The 22,405-nt window shown below is 40.2% G+C and overlaps 2 protein-coding genes across 3 annotated transcripts; one reads left to right on the top strand and one right to left on the bottom strand.

The window, feature by feature from the left end:
- The first annotated feature begins 12 nt into the window (after positions 1-12).
- On the top strand, positions 13-11,110 carry LOC135160864 (pre-mRNA-processing-splicing factor 8). The gene is made up of 5 exons (XM_064117947.1): positions 13-162; positions 1,163-1,656; positions 1,910-2,208; positions 3,528-3,866; positions 4,917-11,110. The coding sequence occupies exons 2-5, from the start codon at positions 1,180-1,182 to the stop codon at positions 10,933-10,935; spliced, it is 7,134 nt and encodes a 2,377-aa protein (XP_063974017.1). The 5' UTR covers positions 13-162; positions 1,163-1,179; the 3' UTR covers positions 10,936-11,110.
- Positions 11,111-14,360: 3,250 nt separating this feature from the next.
- Positions 14,361-21,989, bottom strand: LOC135160478 (odorant receptor 13a-like). Of its 2 annotated transcripts, XR_010298574.1 has the most exons (9): positions 21,589-21,989; positions 21,304-21,500; positions 20,341-20,557; positions 19,093-19,208; positions 16,427-16,526; positions 16,232-16,342; positions 15,235-15,390; positions 14,717-14,847; positions 14,366-14,500 (listed from the first exon to the last, which is right to left on the bottom strand). XR_010298574.1 is itself a non-coding variant. In XM_064117050.1 (8 exons), the coding sequence occupies exons 1-8, from the start codon at positions 21,880-21,882 to the stop codon at positions 14,450-14,452; spliced, it is 1,242 nt and encodes a 413-aa protein (XP_063973120.1). In that variant the 5' UTR covers positions 21,883-21,989; the 3' UTR covers positions 14,361-14,449. The 2 variants fall into 2 exon arrangements, 1 of the variants encoding a protein (XP_063973120.1); XM_064117050.1 differs by lacking the exon at positions 14,717-14,847 and having other exon boundaries at positions 14,361-14,500.
- Positions 21,990-22,405: the final 416 nt, after the last annotated feature.

The following is a 22,405-nucleotide window of genomic DNA, read 5'->3' as shown; positions in this document are numbered from 1 at the left end:
GGCGGCCGCCATTTTACTTAAGGCACCACGCCGAAAATCCAATATGGCGGGTCTTAACGTTGGAGATTCGTTAGTGGCATGAGTTTTTTCCACTCAATTTGTTTATTTGGCTCAGGTTAATTGATATTATGCGATTCTAAGAGGATTTATTCGAGGAGCGAGGTGAGTTTTTTTTTTTTTCGGGAAAATTTGGGTTTCTGAGGGGCGGGTTTTTACTAGAGGGAAATGGAAGCTCGTCGGTGTTTGGCGATCGCTGCAGAGAATATACTTCTTATGGAGTTGTTTATAGTTTTCTAACAGGAAAGGTCACCAGAAATTGAATTGAATGAATTTTGGGAGTTTTTGGGAGTTTCGATAGCTGAGTGTTGAATATTTAGACTAGATTTGATTTTTTTTTTATTGGTTATCCCTCCAATTTTGTGCTTTGTGGGGTGGGGGCATATGGAAACTCATGTTTTTTCCAATTTTCCAAACGTTTTTTGGAGTAATTTTTGAAGTTGTTTTTTGGTTCTCCAATTTTAAATATTGTGATGATGTAGGGGAGAGAGAGACTTGCCAAATTATATGGGATTGTGACTCGCTAGGGAATTCGTGGAGGACTTTTGGAGGATTTTTAAGAGCACAAGTAGAAAATTCTTCCAAGATTCCACTTTTATGCAACAATTGAAACATTAGAATGGAGAATAGCTTTATAAACTCATAGGTTAGAATAACATTGAAATGAAAAAAAGTATTAGAATTTGTCTATGAATTTCTTGAGCTAATATTTACAGAAGTGGAGTCATTCATGTGGTTAAACAGAAGAATGATTTTTTGGAGAGATCCGGGTTTTTAGAGGAAACATACGTATTCACAATTAATAAGAGAACATTTTTCACTAATTTTCCAGTTTTCTGATAGTAAATCCCAGAGAAAATTCATTTGAATAAGTTTTGGAGTTTTTCGTTGCGTTTTCGAATAAAATTTTTTCTTCAACTCTTTTTGGAATAGTAAATTTCCGCATTTTATGTTTGAAAAGTTTAAATAATAAAATTAATGGGAAAAGATTAGGAAGCTCATAAAGTTCGATCACAAAAATAAAAGGGCATTTGCCTATAGGAAAAATACTAATATCTCGTTTATGTGTCTTAAAAATTTCATAAATATTTCTTATTATTTATAGAATAATAAGGAATCATAATGTCGATTCCACCTTATCATCTGCTGGGCCCGAACCCCTGGGCAACGATGATGGCCCAGCAACAAGCACACGCCCAGTTGGCAGCAGCCCAGGCACATGCTCACGCAGCAGCACATGCCCAGGCAGCTCACCACGCTCACATGCAGGCGATGGCCACAGGTCCACCACTTCCCCAACTGCCAAAGCAGCCAGAGGTCCTCTCCGAGGACAAACTCCAGGAGAAGGCCCAGAAGTGGCAACAGCTTCAGTCAAAACGTTTTGCAGAGAAACGTAAATTTGGATTCGTTGATGCTCAAAAAGAGGACATGCCTCCTGAGCACATCAGGAAGATCATCAGGGATCATGGAGACATGAGCAGTAGGAAGTATCGGCATGATAAAAGAGTGTACCTGGGGGCACTAAAGTACATGCCCCACGCTGTCATGAAGCTCTTGGAGAACATGCCCATGCCCTGGGAGCAGATCAGAGATGTCAAAGTAACTTTCTCACGTTTTTCATGCTGTATTATTGAAGATATATTTGTAGGAAGTGGGTGTATGGCAAAATGTGTAATGACATTTGTTGTGCAGAATTGAATTTCCCACGGTTAATGCTCTATTACTTTTTTTGTTATACCCAATGGTTACTGAGGTATTGACAAAATAAAGTTGAGTTTGATTTTCAAGTCGTCTTGTCCTGACGTTCTGACACGAATTTATAAAATTAAAAGTTTTTTTTCATTATTTTAAGGTTCTCTATCACATCACTGGTGCTATCACCTTTGTGAATGAGATCCCCTGGGTGATTGAGCCAGTCTATATTGCGCAATGGGGCACCATGTGGATTATGATGAGGCGTGAAAAGAGGGACAGAAGACACTTCAAGCGCATGAGGTTTCCACCGTTCGACGATGAGGAACCACCGCTAGATTATGCTGACAATGTTCTAGATGTTGAACCCCTGGAGGCCATTCAGATCGAGTTGGATTCTGAAGAAGATGCCAGTGTTGCAAATTGGTTTTACGAACACAAGCCATTGGTTGGAACGAAGTAAGTTTAACTGTTTCCTTTCAATTGTCTTCAAAGACTGGCGATATCGAGTGATAGGGAATATTAGCAGTTGAGCATCACCATTTCTGATCCAAAATCTTGGCTATAGCCTTTCTTTTAATGAAAAATTCCGGGGAATATTATTAGAAGAAGTATTTACATACGAAGACGAAAAATTTATAGTTTGGAGATTGGAGACGGTGGAAATTTTTCAAAGTAGACTTTGGAGCTGGACATTTTCCCAGCTGTCGGGTGATATTAGATTTCAGTGTTCTGGAATATCTAAAAAAAAATTTGCTATAAAAAATTCGATGTCCAATAAATTTAGCTCTGGATGATAATTTAATTGGAGGGTTAAAAACAAATATTCTTGAGATGATGAAGAGCGTAGGGGTCCTGAAACCAGTTGTACATGTGGGCTGGCTGCCACAGGGTCTTGCGGCTCGTCCTGAACGAGGCTGGCAATGTCCTGCGGTTGGATCAAACGCTAATCTGATCAGAAACTAAACACTTTTTTCAAAAAGTATATGCAATATGAAACACACGTATTTGTTATCGTTTGGAATGGGCAGAATTAAATGCCAATTTAAATAGTAAAGACTCCATCGCGTTATAGTTTGTATCAATAGAAATACTAAATATCACTTTATTTAGTACTTGGAAACTTTGAAGAATGTTCAATACTTCGATATTTGCTAGTTTTTGTTCTCCATAATATAAACTTGTCAACTGTTTCGCATTTAGCTCTCCCAGTAAGTAGTGAATACTTACGCATCTCATATATAATTTTCAGTATTTACAATCACTATTTTATAGAAAAAACAAGTAGATTAGTCTTCAAAAAAAAATTCTTAATGTTCCAATAGGCGATTCTCTGATATTTAAATAATCCTAAAGTGAAATTTGTAGGTACATCAATAATATCTTGCTATTTTATAAAACAGAGTAACCGGATTAATGAAAACATTTTTTTTGGGCTAAATATTGAAAGATTATAACTCCTTCGATGTAATTAACTCGGGGAATAATATTCCAGAGTTTATTATTATTAGTATTTACGATAGTAAACTGCTTACTCAATAATGAAGTATTTATTATTTAGAGAGAGGCAGAATAGTAAATATTTCAGTATTGAATTATTTAGTATTTAGTCAATGCTTTTATGCCTCTCATTGACTCACAATACGTGAGACAGAATTTCGATATTTTCGATTCGATTCCAGGATTTTCAAAAACAATATCGAATCTGGCAGACGAAAGCTCGTTAAGAGCAGCTCAAAAACTCGATACACTTTGACACTGGCTTTTTTGATTTCTAGACATGTGAATGGATCAACCTATCGTCGATGGAACCTCAGCCTTCCCCAGATGGCGACTCTCTATCGTCTAGCGAATTCCCTCCTGACTGATCTCGTTGACCAGAACTTCTTCTACTTGTTCGACCCCAAGTCATTCTTCACAGCGAAAGCCCTGAACATGGCTATTCCTGGAGGTCCCAAATTCGAACCTCTAGTCAAGGACTCCAATGCTGCTGATGAAGACTGGAACGAGTTCAATGATATCAATAAGATCATTATCAGGCAGCCCATCAGGACTGAGTACAGGATTGCCTTTCCGTATTTGTACAACAACATGCCGCACTTTGTGCATTTGTCTTGGTGAGTTAACGACAATATTCAGAAGAATTCCCTCAATTTTTCTACAGGAAAATTCAGTAGTGAAGAGGTTGAATAGGATGAGGCAAATCAGGGTTTTTCGGGAATTTCGATGACTTTTCAATATACCGAAATTCCCAATTAGCTAATGTGTCAATAGCTAATTTATTGTCAAAGGACATCTACTTGAGAATATTATGGTACTTTATACTTTACCCCCTGAATGGAGTTTTGTAAATTTCAAACTCAAATGTTGAATTTTTTTCGTTACGTCCACTTCGTGTGATCCAAAAAAATTTTTAATTATTCCGCAATTATGAATCGTAATTAGGCATTATTGTGATTAATTTTCTGTAATTGCTCACTAACGAATCGATGGAATTGATGTTTTTTTTAAATGCAAGGATTGTTGCTATCTATCCATTGATGTTGATTGGAATTAATAGATAGATTAATTTCTTGCTTTTGACATTGCCTGCCATATGTAGATAATTCGAAATGATGAATAGCAAATATTCCTCTCTGGTATCCTCCATTCATTTTTTTTGTTGTGACACCTGAATTGAAATTATAGAAAGTTATTTTATATTTCAATCATTTCACTACTGAAGTTTCTGTTTAAAGATCAATTTTTCTGGAAATTCTTCTTTTTTTTTTAATCCACACAATGTTTTGATGGTCTTTATTGAGATTTTGAGGCTATCACTAGCAGTGTGGAAGATTAATGGTAGTTGTTATTCGTATTCTTCGTGGAATTAAGAGGAAAACTGCTGATACTGCCAACAAAGTTGAATAATAACTTGAAATATTTCATACAATACTTTCATTAAAGAAAAAAAATTTTTTATGCCCACTCAATGATCGATTTTCAAATAATCGATTATCAAATGATGGATCATCACATGATCGATTATGCCTGGGAAATAATTGATTATCTCTATGAATCCGCTATGTGCGATTGGGAATCCGTGTCGCTTCCTATATCGAAAAAGTCAATGCAAAACAATTCGCGATTTTCATGAAAACTGTACGACACCAACATTTGTTTTGCAGGTACCACGCCCCCAATGTCGTCTACATAAAAACGGAAGATCCCGATCTCCCCGCATTTTACTTCGACCCTCTGATAAATCCCATTTCCCATCGTAACTCCCTTAAAACAATCGAGCCTGTGCTCGACGACGAGGAGGATTTTACCCTGGACGATGAAGTCCAACCATTCCTTCAAGAGACTCCCCTCTACACGGACAATACCGCCAATGGTATTGCCCTCCTGTGGGCGCCGCGTCCTTTCAACACTCGCTCAGGTCGCACTCGTCGTGCCATTGACATTCCCCTGGTCAAGTCTTGGTACAGAGAGCATTGTCCCCCAGGTCAGCCAGTTAAAGTGAGGGTAAGCTACCAAAAGCTCCTCAAGTACTTTGTTCTCAATGCCTTGAAACACCGTCATCCCAAGCCCCAGAAGAAACGCTACCTCTTCCGCTCTTTCAAATCCACCAAATTCTTTCAAACAACGACGATCGACTGGGTCGAGGCAGGCCTTCAGGTATGTCGTCAAGGTTACAACATGTTGAATCTTCTGATTCACCGAAAGAACTTGAACTATCTTCATCTTGATTACAACTTCAATTTGAAACCGGTGAAGACACTTACCACGAAAGAGCGTAAAAAATCACGATTTGGTAACGCTTTCCATCTGTGTCGAGAGATACTTCGACTGACCAAACTCATAATCGACTCGCATGTGCAGTATCGACTGAACAATGTCGACGCTTTTCAATTAGCTGACGGTCTTCAATACATATTCGCTCACGTTGGTCAGCTGACAGGTATGTATCGATACAAGTACAAGCTCATGAGACAAATCAGAATGTGCAAAGACTTGAAACATCTCATCTACTATCGATTCAATACCGGTCCTGTGGGTAAGGGACCAGGATGTGGATTTTGGGCACCAGGATGGAGGGTCTGGTTGTTCTTCATGAGAGGTATCACTCCCTTGTTGGAGCGGTGGCTAGGAAATCTACTGTCTCGTCAGTTCGAGGGACGACACTCGAAGGGAGTTGCCAAGACAGTAACTAAACAACGAGTTGAGTCCCACTTTGATCTGGAATTGCGAGCATCAGTTATGCACGATATTGTCGACATGATGCCAGAGGGTATTAAACAGAATAAGGCCCGAACGATTCTTCAGCATCTGTCGGAGGCCTGGAGATGCTGGAAAGCAAATATTCCATGGAAAGTACCAGGTCTGCCAATTCCCATCGAGAATATGATCCTCAGGTACGTCAAGATGAAGGCTGATTGGTGGACAAATACAGCTCATTACAATCGGGAGAGAATCAGGAGAGGAGCGACTGTTGATAAAACTGTCTGCAAGAAGAATCTGGGAAGACTCACTCGACTATACTTGAAGGCTGAACAGGAACGACAACACAATTACCTAAAAGATGGACCTTACATCAGTCCTGAAGAAGCTGTCGCCATCTATACAACGACTGTCCATTGGCTAGAGTCAAGGAGATTTGCGCCTATTCCATTTCCACCGCTCTCCTACAAACACGACACAAAGCTCCTCATTCTTGCCCTGGAACGACTGAAGGAAGCTTACTCAGTTAAATCACGACTCAATCAGAGTCAAAGAGAGGAGCTCGGTCTCATCGAACAGGCGTATGACAATCCTCATGAGGCTCTGTCCAGAATCAAGCGTCATCTGTTGACTCAACGAGCCTTTAAAGAAGTGGGCATTGAATTCATGGATCTCTACAGTCATCTCATACCAGTCTACGATGTTGAACCACTCGAGAAGATCACAGACGCCTACTTGGATCAGTATCTCTGGTACGAGGCTGACAAGAGGAGATTGTTTCCACCCTGGGTCAAGCCCTCAGATACTGAACCTCCACCACTTTTAGTTTACAAGTGGTGTCAGGGGATTAACAATCTTCAAGATGTCTGGGACGTCTCAGAAGGAGAATGCAATGTTCTTCTGGAATCGAAGTTTGAAAAGTTGTACGAGAAGATTGACTTGACACTTCTCAATCGACTTCTACGTTTGATCGTCGATCACAACATCGCTGATTACATGACAGCCAAGAACAATGTTGTCATAAACTACAAGGACATGAATCACACCAATTCCTATGGCATCATCAGGGGATTGCAATTCGCCTCGTTTATCGCCCAATACTACGGACTTGTTCTTGATCTTCTCGTACTGGGATTGCAGAGAGGAAGCGAGATGGCAGGACCTCCTCAGATGCCCAACGATTTCCTCACGTTCCAAGACACTGACTCTGAAACTGCTCATCCCATCAGACTATACTGCAGATACGTCGATAGAATTCATCTCTTCTTGAGATTTACATCGGATGAGGCCAGAGACTTGATTCAGAGGTATCTCACGGAGCATCCTGATCCTAACAACGAAAATATTGTGGGCTACAATAACAAAAAATGCTGGCCGAGGGACGCAAGGATGAGACTCATGAAACATGATGTCAATTTGGGAAGAGCCGTTTTCTGGGATATAAAGAATCGCTTGCCCAGATCTACCACCACGATTCAGTGGGAGAACAGCTTCGTTTCGGTTTACTCCAAGGACAATCCCAACTTGTTGTTCAACATGAGTGGATTTGAGTGCCGGATCTTGCCCAAATGCAGGACAACTCATGAGGAGTTTAATCATAAAGACGGTGTATGGAATCTTCAGAATGAAGTGACTAAAGAAAGGACTGCTCAGTGCTTCCTGAGGGTTGACGACGAGAGTTTACAAAGATTCCATAACAGGGTCAGGCAGATACTCATGGCGTCTGGATCAACGACATTCACAAAGATCGTTAACAAATGGAATACTGCACTTATTGGGCTAATGACGTACTTCAGGGAGGCGGTGGTCAACACTCAAGAGCTGTTGGATTTGTTGGTGAAATGTGAGAATAAGATACAGACCAGGATTAAGATTGGATTGAACTCGAAAATGCCTTCGCGGTTTCCCCCAGTGGTTTTCTACACTCCCAAGGAGTTAGGAGGATTGGGAATGTTGTCCATGGGGCACGTTTTGATTCCCCAGAGTGATCTCAGATGGTCTAAACAGACAGACGTTGGCATCACTCACTTCAGATCTGGAATGTCCCATGACGAGGATCAACTTATTCCCAATCTCTATCGATACATTCAGCCTTGGGAGTCTGAGTTTATTGATTCTCAGAGAGTCTGGGCTGAGTATGCACTAAAGCGTCAGGAAGCCAATGCTCAGAATCGTCGTCTGACTTTGGAAGACTTGGAAGACTCCTGGGATCGAGGAATCCCCAGAATCAACACTCTCTTCCAGAAAGATCGTCATACCTTGGCATACGACAAAGGCTGGCGTATTCGTACAGAATTTAAGCAGTATCAAGTTTTAAAACAAAATCCATTCTGGTGGACTCATCAGCGTCACGATGGTAAACTATGGAACCTCAACAACTATAGAACAGACATGATTCAGGCACTGGGTGGTGTCGAGGGTATTCTCGAGCACACTCTCTTCAAAGGAACCTATTTCCCGACCTGGGAGGGTCTCTTCTGGGAGAAAGCCTCCGGCTTCGAGGAGTCCATGAAGTACAAAAAACTCACTAATGCCCAGAGATCTGGTCTCAACCAGATACCTAACAGAAGATTCACCCTTTGGTGGTCCCCTACCATTAATCGTGCTAACGTATACGTAGGATTCCAAGTGCAACTTGATCTCACTGGTATTTTCATGCACGGCAAGATTCCAACTCTAAAGATCTCGTTGATCCAAATTTTCAGGGCCCATTTGTGGCAGAAGGTCCACGAATCCATCGTCATGGATCTTTGTCAGGTATTCGATCAGGAGCTCGATGCTCTCGAGATTGAGACAGTGCAGAAGGAGACAATTCATCCCAGAAAATCCTACAAGATGAACTCCTCTTGTGCTGACATCTTGCTTTTCTCAGCTTACAAATGGAACGTTAGTCGTCCCTCTCTCCTCGCCGATTCTAAAGATGTCATGGATAATGTGACAACGCAGAAGTACTGGATCGATGTACAGCTGAGGTGGGGTGACTACGATTCTCACGACGTGGAACGTTACGCAAGAGCCAAATTCATGGATTATACGTCCGACAATATGTCGATTTATCCTTCCCCTACGGGACTGCTTATCGCTATTGATCTGGCTTATAATTTGCACTCAGCGTACGGTAACTGGTTCCCAGGATGCAAACCACTTATTCAACAGGCTATGGCCAAGATTATGAAGGCTAATCCAGCGCTTTATGTTTTGAGGGAACGAATCAGGAAGGCCCTTCAACTTTACTCGTCAGAACCGACCGAGCCTTATTTGTCGTCTCAGAATTATGGAGAGTTGTTCAGCAACCAAATCATTTGGTTCGTTGATGATACAAACGTCTACCGGGTTACCATTCATAAGACGTTCGAAGGAAACTTGACAACTAAACCCATTAACGGCGCCATCTTCATTTTCAATCCTCGCACAGGTCAGCTATTCCTGAAGATTATTCACACGTCTGTTTGGGCAGGGCAGAAACGTCTGGGACAGCTTGCCAAGTGGAAGACTGCTGAGGAAGTTGCTGCACTGATTCGTTCCCTTCCCGTTGAGGAACAACCGAAGCAGATTATTGTCACGAGAAAGGGTATGTTGGATCCTCTCGAGGTTCATCTACTCGATTTCCCAAACATTGTGATCAAGGGGTCAGAGCTGCAACTTCCCTTCCAGGCGTGTCTCAAAGTCGAGAAATTTGGTGATCTTATTCTCAAAGCAACTGAACCTCAGATGGTTCTGTTCAATCTTTATGATGATTGGTTGAAGACTATCTCGTCATACACAGCGTTCAGCAGATTGATTCTCATTCTGAGGGCACTTCACGTGAATACTGAAAGGACTAAGGTAGTTCTCAAGCCGGACAAGACCACCATAACTGAGCCCCATCACATCTGGCCGTCTTTGACGGATGATGAGTGGATAAAGGTTGAAGTTCAGCTGAAGGATCTCATTCTTGCTGACTATGGAAAGAAGAATAACGTCAATGTTGCGTCCTTGACACAGTCTGAGATCAGGGACATCATCCTGGGAATGGAAATATCGGCGCCGTCTGCACAGAGACAACAGATTGCGGAGATTGAGAAACAGACGAAGGAGCAGTCACAACTAACAGCCACTACAACGAGAACTGTTAACAAGCATGGAGATGAAATCATCACTGCTACTACCTCCAATTATGAGACTCAGGCGTTCTCCAGCAAGACTGAGTGGAGGGTCAGGGCCATCTCAGCTACTAATCTTCATCTTAGGACTAATCATATTTATGTGTCGAGCGATGACATTAAGGAGACTGGCTACACTTATATCTTGCCGAAGAATGTCCTCAAGAAGTTCGTCACTATTTCTGATCTCAGGGCACAGATTTCGGGATATTTGTATGGAATTTCACCACCGGACAATCCACAGGTGAAGGAAATCCGTTGTATCGTGATGCCACCACAGTGGGGTACCCATCAAGTCGTCCATCTTCCAAACTCCCTCCCAAATCATCAGTATCTGAAGGAGATGGAGCCATTGGGGTGGATTCACACACAACCCAACGAACTTCCTCAACTATCTCCCCAAGATATTTCTACTCATGCTAAGATTATGGCTGAGAATACGGTGTGGGATGGAGAGAAGACAATCGTCATCACCTGCAGTTTCACCCCAGGGTCATGTTCACTGACTGCGTACAAATTGACACCCAGTGGATTTGAATGGGGAAAGCAGAACACAGACTGTGGAAATAATCCCAAGGGTTATCTGCCCAGTCATTACGAGAAGGTTCAGATGCTGTTGAGTGACAGGTTCCTTGGATTCTTCATGGTACCGAGTCAGGGCAGTTGGAACTATAACTTTATGGGGGTGAGGCATGAACCCAGCATGAAGTATGAATTGCAACTGGCTAATCCTAAAGAGTTTTATCATGAGGTCCACCGACCTGCGCACTTCCTGCTGTTTGCTGATCTCGAGGATGGGGGCAGTGGTGTTGGAGCAGATCGAGAAGACACATTCGCATAAATTTTTGATGAGTTGACGTTTTGAACGGGTGTAAATATGATACATTTTTGGAGGGAGGTTATGAGGAAATTTTGATTTTTGTACAGAATCTTCTGATTTTAGTGAGTATTGATGAGTATCGTAATGTATTTCATGTGTAATTGAGTTAGCATTGAATAAATGACATTTTCATGAAGTTGTGTTTGTTTTGGATAGTTTGGTAAGGAATTAATTTTGGAATAATTCAGTAGCTGCTGTTGTTGAATTTTTATTTTCCTGGGACAGGACAGTTAGCCATTGGTGAACATTCAGAAATGAAAAGATTTCATGTAAACTTTCAGACGAATTACATACAGGGTCATTTATATGACTTTGTTGGCGGTGCACCGGCATGTTTGGGGGGTGATCTGGAACCGAAAAGTCCTGTTCCACTTTTCGCTCGGACGCACCCCTATCGAGATATGGGGGTGAAAAGAACGGCCAATGGGGCGCGAGCATTGCGCGGCTCTACGTCCGTGTGCCGCGGGTAAGCGGTGTGCGTGTTTCTCCTTCTCCACGGACGGACGTTCCATTCCGCTAGTGAGAGGAAGAGAGAGGGGGAAAGATATTTCTCTCTCACTCATTGCCAATTTCAAGACAATCCTTTGGGGGGGGGGGGGTGATAAGATTACATAATTAATATTTAAAATCGTCGAAATAATAATAAACGCGCTTTCTTGATTATTAACTAAACAAATGGATTTACGGTCTTTTGTCACAAGCCATTTGTTGCAGAGAATCAAATTTTGTCTACAACAAATGTCTTATGGCGGGTCCCGTAAATCCATTTGTTTATTTAATAATTGGATTTGAAATTTAAACAAAAATCCGCGATTAATTAATAAACGAAGATGATTTCGCGATTTTTACCTGAGATAATTAATATTTATAATTGGATTCCTGGCAAAAAAACCGTCTTGATTTTTCCACCAAAAAAGACGTTTTGACAATTATCTTGTAAACAAATGGGTTTACAACATTTTGTCAACACTTGACCAGGTATGGGGCAAGGCTGGTACTTTCCTACCCGCGGGTAGCGTCGCCAATGTCGTTCGGCGAATTCCCACTACAAAGATGATAGCGTTTAGTGGCCAGAGCACCTTTATTTCTATGATATAATGACGGTGTAGAACCCAAAGGGCAAGAGGATGAAGGATACTATTCTTTCTGACCTCCGGATGCCGCCCTTCGATTCAGCGTTCTGCCGACGTTTCGCAAACGATGCATTTTGCTTCCTGAGAGCTATGAGCTCCGGTATCTGTGGCTAGTTCTTAAATATCTTTCAATCACATGATTTTAATTGATTAGGTGATCAATTAAAAACATGTGATTGCTTCAACGGAATTGGTATCGAGGCTTTGCTGGGAAACATTTTACGATCCAAACGGTTTAATGCAAAGCTCAGATTGCACTTGTAAACTCTACAGGACAAATCTCTACGAAGAACTTTCGTTTTGGATGGCCAGAACTATGTTGAAAGACTTTGAGATTTATCGCTCGTTTCCTGTTTCCAAAGTCCTCAAACCTGCTTTTTAAGACTTTACATTTCTCATTTGTAAAACCGTAGGAACATTTCTACTGCGTCGACGAAATAAATATTTAGATGCATTAAAAATAGATGATAAAATGATTCAATCTAGAAAGTATCATGTAGTAACAAACGTGGGGGTCTTAGGGACCCTACGTACTTTTCCGGACCATACGATGGCCCAATTATTCAAAATGGCGTCCTATCATCCAAGAGTCGCAACTCCCACGAAAAATCGTGAAAATATAAGGATTTAGTGTGTTTCGTTGTGGGGTCTTGAGGGATCAATAGAATCATGGAAACCAAACATCCTGTCCAATGGTGAATTATGAAATTCATCGAGGAATAATTATCGGTTCTCCTCACTTCCATCTGAAAAAATCCGATAAACGAAGGAAATTGTTCACTCGCACAATGCCGGGATATTCAGGAGGTGATTGTGGGAAGAATTGATAATGGGAGTCGTCAATTAGAAAAACAACGTTTTAATGTCTCTTTACACTTTTTTCACTTTATTTCGACTAAAAATCAAGAATGTCTGAGAAATTATTTTATAATGTATGGATATCAAACACGAAATTATTATTATCGACGGGGAAGTCTATCTATAATACCGCTAGGTTAGAGTAACAACAAAACACAAACAAATGATAAAATCCATGCCCTCTGGGCAGAAAGTGCGGACCATGACGAAAGTCGCGTTTTTGATCTGCATGAAGAGGGGGTGTTGGGGTTAGACTCTTTACCTGGACAATCAGAAGGGATAAAATTAAAAAATCTTAAGTGGTTGGCGATTATCCAAGACCCTAAAGAAAATGGAACCTTAAAATTAATCGCCCCGACAGTATGGCATTAAGGTAGGGTTTCACCGTTACTAATAAGACCCGAATATCTAGGGAATTTAAAAAAAATGCAGGCAATAAATCATCTAGTGGACAAACAGATGTTTTCTAGAAATTAAGAGGCTGGGCTTTTTTTCAATATTACCGATTTTATGTTTCCCAAGATTGAGAATAATTGTAAGACGAATAAAAAGATCCTATCGACGACGGAGCAGAAATAGATGGAAAATTGTAGTGATTTATTGGCACGTAATGAGGCATCAACGACGGAGTGTCAATTCTGCGACGTGTAAAGCCAACAAATAGTTTATATTATCTCGTTCTTCAATAAATATATATTGTTTAACGCACTGATGAGCTATGAATTACTGTCCCGACTAACTTTATGGCTTCTTTAATATTATAAAATATATAAATGAAGGCCCCTCTACAAGTATTTTTAATCGTATCTATATATTTTTGAATGTTAAGAAAGAAATAAACTGAAATTTATGGACAAAGGAATAAACTGATAGTTATTATAGAAATCGTGTTGAAACTTATAGGTAGCGTGACACTTAGAGATTTTCTAAAGTAGATGTTCTGCTGACTACTGTCTATTTTTAACTAACTAATTTTCGCATGTCCTCAGTTTTATGTACCGGAGGGTGCAAGGAAAAGTGGAGGGGTTGAAGGAAGCACGAAGGTTGTGTTGTGATGTCATGGGGATATTTCTGGGGATTTTCCGAGGGTTTATTACGGTTCTGGCAGACCGAGCAATTTCTGTCAGTCGCGGAAATTAGCTCTACAGACCAAATTTGAAGGAAGTGATGGGAGAGAAAAAAAGGATCTCGATATTTTGAAGTACCGAAGGACCCAAAGGTTCATTTATGATCGTGTAGATTGTCCCAAGTCTCGAACAGCTGTCGGAGATAACAATTAAATGGTTTGGATGCAGCCCATGGGATTATTTGGGGAAAATCCTAGCGGATTACATGGGAAAAGAATAATTAAATATAATTAAAATAATGGGGTATACACCAGTTGCCCACAATTGAAAGACGTTTATTCAGGCATGTTTGCTCATGCTGAGCATCATATTTAAAACAGGATTGCAAGATTTGTGCTCGAATTTCCGTATTATTTTTCAGGTCATGTTCCTCAGGAGCGTGAAAAATCGCATAGCCGCTGTGAAGATCTTGAAAATGAGAAAAATCAATGAATTAACTTTGATTAATTGTATTCGGTAAAGTGTGTTCTGGATTTAGTGAACACTGTGCACTACGTTCTGTTATAATTTCTCCCGTGAACAATGTGATATTTCTCATGCAGGATATGTACTGATTATATTATATGTTTTGATATATTAATATGACGATATATTACATTTCAAAAAGTATCAATGATTTTCTACCTGGTTAACAATGGCTGAAATATTTTGAATTAAAAGTTCATTGGATCGGATATATTAATGGCACGTGAGAATGGTCCTGGCTCGATACCCCCACTCTCTTCAATAGACTTATAAGCCGAGGTCTTCTACTCCTGAAGGTTAAGATTATTCTCATAGTGTTTCGACTTTATAAAACGAGACCAGACGCGGGGTGTAATTGTCAAATTTGTGATTGAAAATTTCAAAATTAAATCAGTTCTAAAGTCAAATTAGTCGCCTCCGACGATTAAGTCAGTAACGAATCAGCATAACAGCTTTTCGAGATATCGATAGCACCAAGTTTTCCTCTTTTTAGTGGAGGACTTTTCCGATTTTTGAGTTTGAATATCGAAAAGGAAATTTCATAATCCAGCGCATTGCGGGATTAATGTCACGCGTGAAATGTGTGCATTGCAAAATCGTCATTTTCACTAAATTTGTGTTTTTTAACATGTACTATTTGAGGTCATGCAGGATGCAATGTTCAAGTGTATACAAACCACTGTCATCTGCGGCTTATTCAAGTAAACAAAACCATAAGCTGCGTATATGAATTCTGGTTCAGTCTGGATCATTATTAATAAAAGTAGATTTTTTATTGTTGAATCGAATTCTGTCCATGAACAGTTATAGGCCGCCTGGCGAACTCCAGCGACCTAGTTCAATATAATGAAACATCTGAGTTTCATCAACATTTTAAAGTTCGAAGATTTTGGCAACGAAAGAAGCGTGCGAATTACAACTATACCAACTGGATAACACTATGAAAATCGTCTCCATGGGTTCCATAAGCTCGTTCCATTATAACATTAACGTTCGTTAAACGTTTTATCTTGTTTTAAAATTAATATATTTCTGGCAACTCCATCAAGATAATCCCGCATAATCACGCGAGATTAGCTGATTCTCTGGCGAATTATCAGATTTTAAAAGCTCTCAATAATTAAGTTTTTATATAAACAAATACTTCGGAGACGCCCTACCCTTTCAGAGAGCTCGATGGTCAAGCGATTGGGTATCGACTTGTACACTTGTTAATGACGGCTTGATCAGTAGTCATTAAAAAATTTTCCTCCATTCCCAAACAGTCTTCTAACCAGGGTCAACAACTTCAAGCGCACCCGAGCCAGGAATGAAATACCCTTGGGCGGAGCCTTTAGCTAGTGGACGTGATGCGACGCCTAGCGGCGCTGTCAGAACCTCCCATCTCAAATATTTCACTAAGAGTCCAGACCATTGCCCTGGCCTTATCAATATTATTCAATTTTTATATAAATGAACGTCATCGTCATTCCCAGTGAATAATGAACATAATAATTATTCATGAGATTCTCATAGGCCTTATACATTTCTATTTTGTTTTGGACAAACACAATTTTAGTAGTGATAACCACTTGGTAAAGTTGTAATCAAGTTGGTTCAATTGAAAACTTCTAGTGATATGGTTGTCCCGTTGCCAGTTTCACTAATATTTCAAAGTTAGAAAATGTTTATTACCGCATCATTCAAACGTTGGGCGCACATGCAAAACATCATAGTTTGTGCCGTTATACCGGTAGTGAGTATGACAATTTTTCCAGCCATTGCCCACTCTTGCTTTGAGAGTCTCTAAAATGGGAAGGGTGAATTCAAATTAAATGAAAATATCTGAGGAACATATTGTTCGTCATTACTTCATGAAACATAACATACATATTGCAGGCTATAAAGACACGTGCAAATATTCAAACCGTTGACCAAGACAGTGGTCAATAGTATAGGATTGTAGATTGTTTCCAATTTGTTGATATATCTACAATATACACAGATTATTGTAATCAGAGTTGGATCGTTAATTGAATAATAGATGTTTTCTATGCTACATGGTAGCTAAACATGATAATTAAATTTTACGAAGGTTCCACTGCACAAAGTTTAGATATCACAACTGTCATAAGATCGAGATGGCTAACATCGCAATGACGGCACCTCGCAATTGGCCAATTTCGCAATCGAACTTGAAAAATGCTCTACGAGAGGTCCAGAGCGTCGATTGGGACAAATACCTACCACCTAAGCGCTGCTCTTGTCCTGGCCGCCATTAGTGCCCGTATCGGACTCTCTAGAGTTTATTCAGAAATTCGCTAATGAACGAAGGCTCCAATATTACACAGGTCATACGTTGGGCCAATCATACATTCCGCTAAAGGTTGCAGATATTTTTTATTTGCTATTATTGGAAAGAGCAAAAACAATATGATTACATTACAGACCTATATAAGTCTATATCAATACTATGAGGTCATTGTTTCCTGGAGAGACCGTCTGCGTGGTCTTACGACAAAAAATCCAGTTTCTGTTTATTAAATAATATAAAGAAATCTTTGTTCATTGAAAGAAAGGAACCATGATGACAATGCTTTGGTTTTTGAGATTTTAAGATCGTTTGTTCAGTTCGTCGACTGCTCTCGAAGTGTGAACACATAATCATCAGAAATAAAACTGCTCTTACTTATATCGTCTATTCTTTTCATTAACCTGGCTTCTAATTATTAAAATCTAATAGCTATTCGTCATCGTTTGATGTTTGGAATTGTCTTAAGTGTTCTTTTGTAAGATCAACAAAAGTCCTAACCTCTATGATGTTTGATTCTTGTCAAATTAGATGGCTTTCATAAGAAGGCAGGGAAGTGACAATGCTATCACTCAAGACGAGGTGAGGAATCCCCGGAATCATTTTCCCAGAGTGGGGTATCTACCCATCGTGCCAGGGCTAAGTCGGATGTGAGAAATGATGATCCTTACTGTTTCCTTAAGGCTTCGTCGAGGTGGACTTTTTCATACCTCATGTACACATAGAATTTTGTGTGAACAGTTAATATTAATGACCCTATTCTTTATTTAATGCGTTCTACTGGTTCTTTTTGCCCTCTTCTTCGTTAATGAGCCCTACCAAACCCTATGCATGTGGCTGTGGATTCTACACTGTACCGCATTCACACCCTTAAAGAACATAAGAGTTGGCGTCGGAAACCACAGGAAAAACCCATACTAGCAGAAGAGACAGTCTTACCGATAGTTTACCGCTTGTCGGAGCCTCAGGTTGTGAAAAATTCGCACCCGCTGGGATTTGAACTTTCAACCTTAGGCACACTAGGCTTGCGCCTAGTCACTTCGGCCACCGACGTTGCTACATGAACCATTAAAGGCCGAAAAGTGTGAATGGACCGGATAGAAAAAGATTGCGAACCGACAAGATGGTGATTGTAAGAGCTCATTAAACCGTCTCAGCCGGAATGAAGTAGAGTAGAAGGGCGAACGCTACTATCTCTACAGAATGAAATGAAGGGCTTCTTGAGACCCAGTCTCCTTGACGGAACTAGCATCATGAATGCGGATGGAGTATGTGTCATCTGGCTTTCTTCAACTCGCAGTTGTTCACAGCAAGCCAGAGAGAGAGATCATTGTTGCAGAGAGCAACTTGATAGAGGATGACATCATAGGGCCGATAGACGAAGTGAAAGCCGATAACTCTATCCGTACAGGATATCCATGTGTCCCGGTACTCTATACGGTCGAACTGAACAGTACCTGAACGAGCACCAATGAAGGAAGATAATCTACACGGAAAGAAATTTTTGTCGAGTTGGTTTGTCGCGTGTTATCTATGGTCGGTATGGGAGAGACCGCTAGGTGTTTGTCTTCAACCTGTGAGGCGTAAGTGACGCCATATGAGGTGGTCAGTTGTAAATTGACTGCAGAGGAAAGCAATCATATTCATTTAAAGGTAATTTGTTTGTGTTTTTATAATAAATCGTTAATTGGGTTGCTGATTGGTGTATGATTTACTTTCTCATAGAATAATCTGTATTAATAATTTATAGAAAAAATTAGACCTCCACACAGTGGAACGTGGGAACAAATGCCATTCAACCACTTTTCAGGTCAAGTTTTGTTAGAAATAATAGACTCAAAAGTTTAGTTTTTGCTACAAAACTAATCTTTGTTCCATGTGCCTCGCTCGGGGGTCTAATTCGTATAGAATATTTCCTTCAGTGTAACTTTTTCAATTAAAAAAAAAAAATTTTTATCAGAAAACTGACTGCCGCGACCAGTCGAACTGATGAAATTAAACAAATACTTCGTGCAGCAGGCAACCGACGTTTAGACGGCCCACTGCAGACTCAAGAAGAATTGGACCCTGTGCTATTTGTTAAAGTAATTGAACTAGGGAATTCGACGAATTTTACAATCAAGATGTTTCATCTGATTGAAGATAGAGTTCTGGCTCCCAAAACCATGCGTGTGTTCCTTCAATAACAAATAGAAATACATGAAACTGAACCATTTAACATCATTCTAAATATTGTGGTTCTTACTCAAATAGTTTCAAATAATCCTGTACGGTTTTCTTCAATCGTTGCACAACCATCGCCGTATGGTGCGACCCTATCATTTCGGGAGTTGGTATATAACGAAGCCGATTCGCAAGTATCTGAAAATATATCAATAAATTCATTTAATACTAGCGAAAGGCTTTACACATCAGACTACGTTTCTTTTAACAATCTTTCGATAATGAATCCGAAGTGATGGTGAACCCTGAAGAACACTCTCATAGCTGACGTATTTTGAGCACACCCCCCCCCCCCTAGAAAGGCCCAAGACCGGTCCGTCAACCCGTAACTGTACGTTATGTTAATTTTTTCCAGTCAAATTTTCATGTAAAATTCTATCGAGAATAATCACGGTTCCCTTCCTACGCAATCCAAAATCTTATCCCAGGATTTCCTGTGACGTCACGGGATATGGAGCACTACATAAATGTCCCGTCTTACGTGTGTCCGGCCCTCCTGTTCGTCCGGTCAGTGACGTGATCTCACCGTACACTCTCCTGAAGGACTTTGGGCACTCATAACACACTCGAAAAGTCCATTTCGCCCGGTGTATTCGGGGACTCAATTGTGGTTAACTTACAGAGTTCAAGTTTGACTTCGACTTGAATCGTAATGCTTGCATAAGATGTAGATCGGAAAACTCAGAATAAATTCTTTCAATGACATTCTGGTGCCTTTCATCAGCAACCTGCTCATCTCTACACTAATTAAATTGAATTGAATGGTGCCAGATGGTATAACTGTTGTCGTCTTTTACCTCTGCGTCCCAGTGCCTAGGCGGTGCCCAATCCTAATTCCTTATTAATTAGCTCCAGCTAATCTCTATAGTCTCTATAATATTTTCTCAGCATGATCCCGCGAACCGGGAGTTTTCCTGCTTTTGTTACAAAAATAGTCTCCATTCCAAATGGTCAACTTGATCAATTTCCTAAAGCTCAACGGCATGACAAATAAAAGCTACGAAATCCGATACCACTAAAAATTGTGTCAGGGAACACGACCTCTCAAAATCATATTAAAGAAGTGCACCTGGACTTGTACAGAAATTTTATTATACCGAATACTCTGGTTTCAAATTTTTTTTCCCAAGATGAAGCACAAATTTCTGAGTAAGTCAAGAAGTTATATTGAATTTTTTCTAGAAAACATATAACTTCGATGGAGAGATGAATGTTTTGCGATTATTATTATGTTATGCCAGTTAATGAACATGTCAGAAAAAAAGCTCACTTGAAACTGAATCGCCAATTGAGTTGTGAGCTGCGCAAATAGTCCATCAACTGCTGTCCAGTAAAGAGTGCAGAAGATGACTCCAATCGTCTCCATCACAACGTAACAAAAAAATGACTGAGGTGTAGTCAACGGAAATGGATGCACAGACGGATAGACAGTTTGTGTAAAATCGAAGGTGCCATTCCCTTCCGATAATTTGAAACGACAATATGCCCTTGAAAATAAAATCGGCTCATTACGGTGCCTCATGTCAGCCTTTCACGATTCTGCACTGAGAGAAAAATATAATGTTGCCAATTACATATTTGCAGTATCGGGAATTTTTATGTAGCTATCATTTTTGGGGAAATAAATTCTTAGAACTTAATGGTTTCATTTAGAGTAGGATTCAGAATCGCGGGATAAAGTTCTCCCAAGTGTGGCTATAAGATTATATTGTGGGCGTAGCGATCGGTGCTGTACGTGGGGAAACCCCGCAAATAGACATGGATGGTACAGGAATGCGAGCTTGTACAATAGAAGTACCTAGACGGTCATATTTTGGGGGTTTATGAGAGGCTCACAGATGTGACAGGGGAAAATCGTTTCCAGCCAGCGAGGTCCAGGGACGCTAGGAGCACGTGACGCCGCTCAGGTCTACTCCAGGGAGCAGAAGAGAGTGAGAGGTTAGACCGAAGGTTTAGAGTATAGACGAGGTGTGGAAAAAGTGCCATCCTAAGCATTACTTCAATCAGAGTCAAGTAGTGTAGCTGTAATAATACCTTAAATGTAGTGTCTAGTAGGGTATATTATTATTTATAAATATATGTCTGTGCAACGTTTGCGTCTTTACAACAAACTTCCTTTTACCCATATATCACATATATTCTTCTGACAATGGCAATTTCGGGCATTTGTTTATCCAAAGTTAACGTAATTGGCAAAATTATATTTTTCTCTCAGTGTGGTCATTGAACTTACACATATGGACGTATTATATATGATCCAAAAATGGCCGCCACTACTGTGCCATACCAAGTTCTGAACAAACGTATGGATTTGGCAGCCTCCACCATTCTCTCGGTGATCGTATTTTCGGCGACTTCCTCATCCCAACGGACATGAACGGCCTCAATGAAGTTATAAAATTCACGGCGATAAACCCATAACCGATAACCCTAGATATTTTCAAAACCATAATTTCTGTCTATATCTTTTCTACTGACTTAGTAATTGATGTGTACAGTAGTATCAACTTAGAGTTACTTTGTATGTTCCCAACGAAGCACAGAGAACAATTGCAAGAACCTCAATAGCAAACCAGGAACGTTGCCGGGCTTGTACGATAACATTGCAAAAGTCAGCGGTTACTCCGTAGAATACTATGCCTACACCACAGATGAATGGAGGGAATTCCCACAAATTGAAACTTGGTTGAGTATTTTTGAAAAGGCTACCCATTGAGTACAATCCTATGCATTGCAAAATGAGAACGTCACCACCAAAGTAGTATTGAAACTGCAAATTTGGTGCAATTGAACCCTTTGATAACTGCGACATTGTTCAAATGCTCCTTACAATGTAGTCTGTCGGAATTACTCTCTTGCGAAATTCTGTACGATGTATAATGTGGCATAACAAGGTGAGCTTGTCGATCGATGTAATGATTCTTCAATATCTGATGAGGTAATGGAACTGCGCGAAATTAAGCGTCGAGACGAAAATGAGTTATCAGAAATTATTGAAGAATTCAAGGAACATTCGTGATGTGAATACCGAAGCTCTACGCGGTATAATTTGCATATCGATGGGAACCATACATAGTACACTTCGCAGATGCGCATGGGGGCTCGGCGAGTGGTCATAGCAGATCGAAGTTATAGTGCATACCGGTGTGTCATGATGTACGGGGCTCCTGTGACGTCTTACAACTCTCTGCTGAAGTGATTAGAGAAAAACATCTACAAGGATTTTGAGATATCATAGAGGTTTTCTAAATTTCAGGAACGGTGACATACCTAAATAACACAAAAATAATTAACACGCAGATTCCCGAGAAATTATTTAAAAACATATTTTTCTT

This window comes from Diachasmimorpha longicaudata, chromosome 3 (assembly GCF_034640455.1).
Source record: "Diachasmimorpha longicaudata isolate KC_UGA_2023 chromosome 3, iyDiaLong2, whole genome shotgun sequence".
NCBI lineage: Eukaryota > Metazoa > Arthropoda > Insecta > Hymenoptera > Braconidae > Diachasmimorpha > Diachasmimorpha longicaudata.
This window is presented reverse-complemented; position numbering and strand designations above follow the sequence as displayed.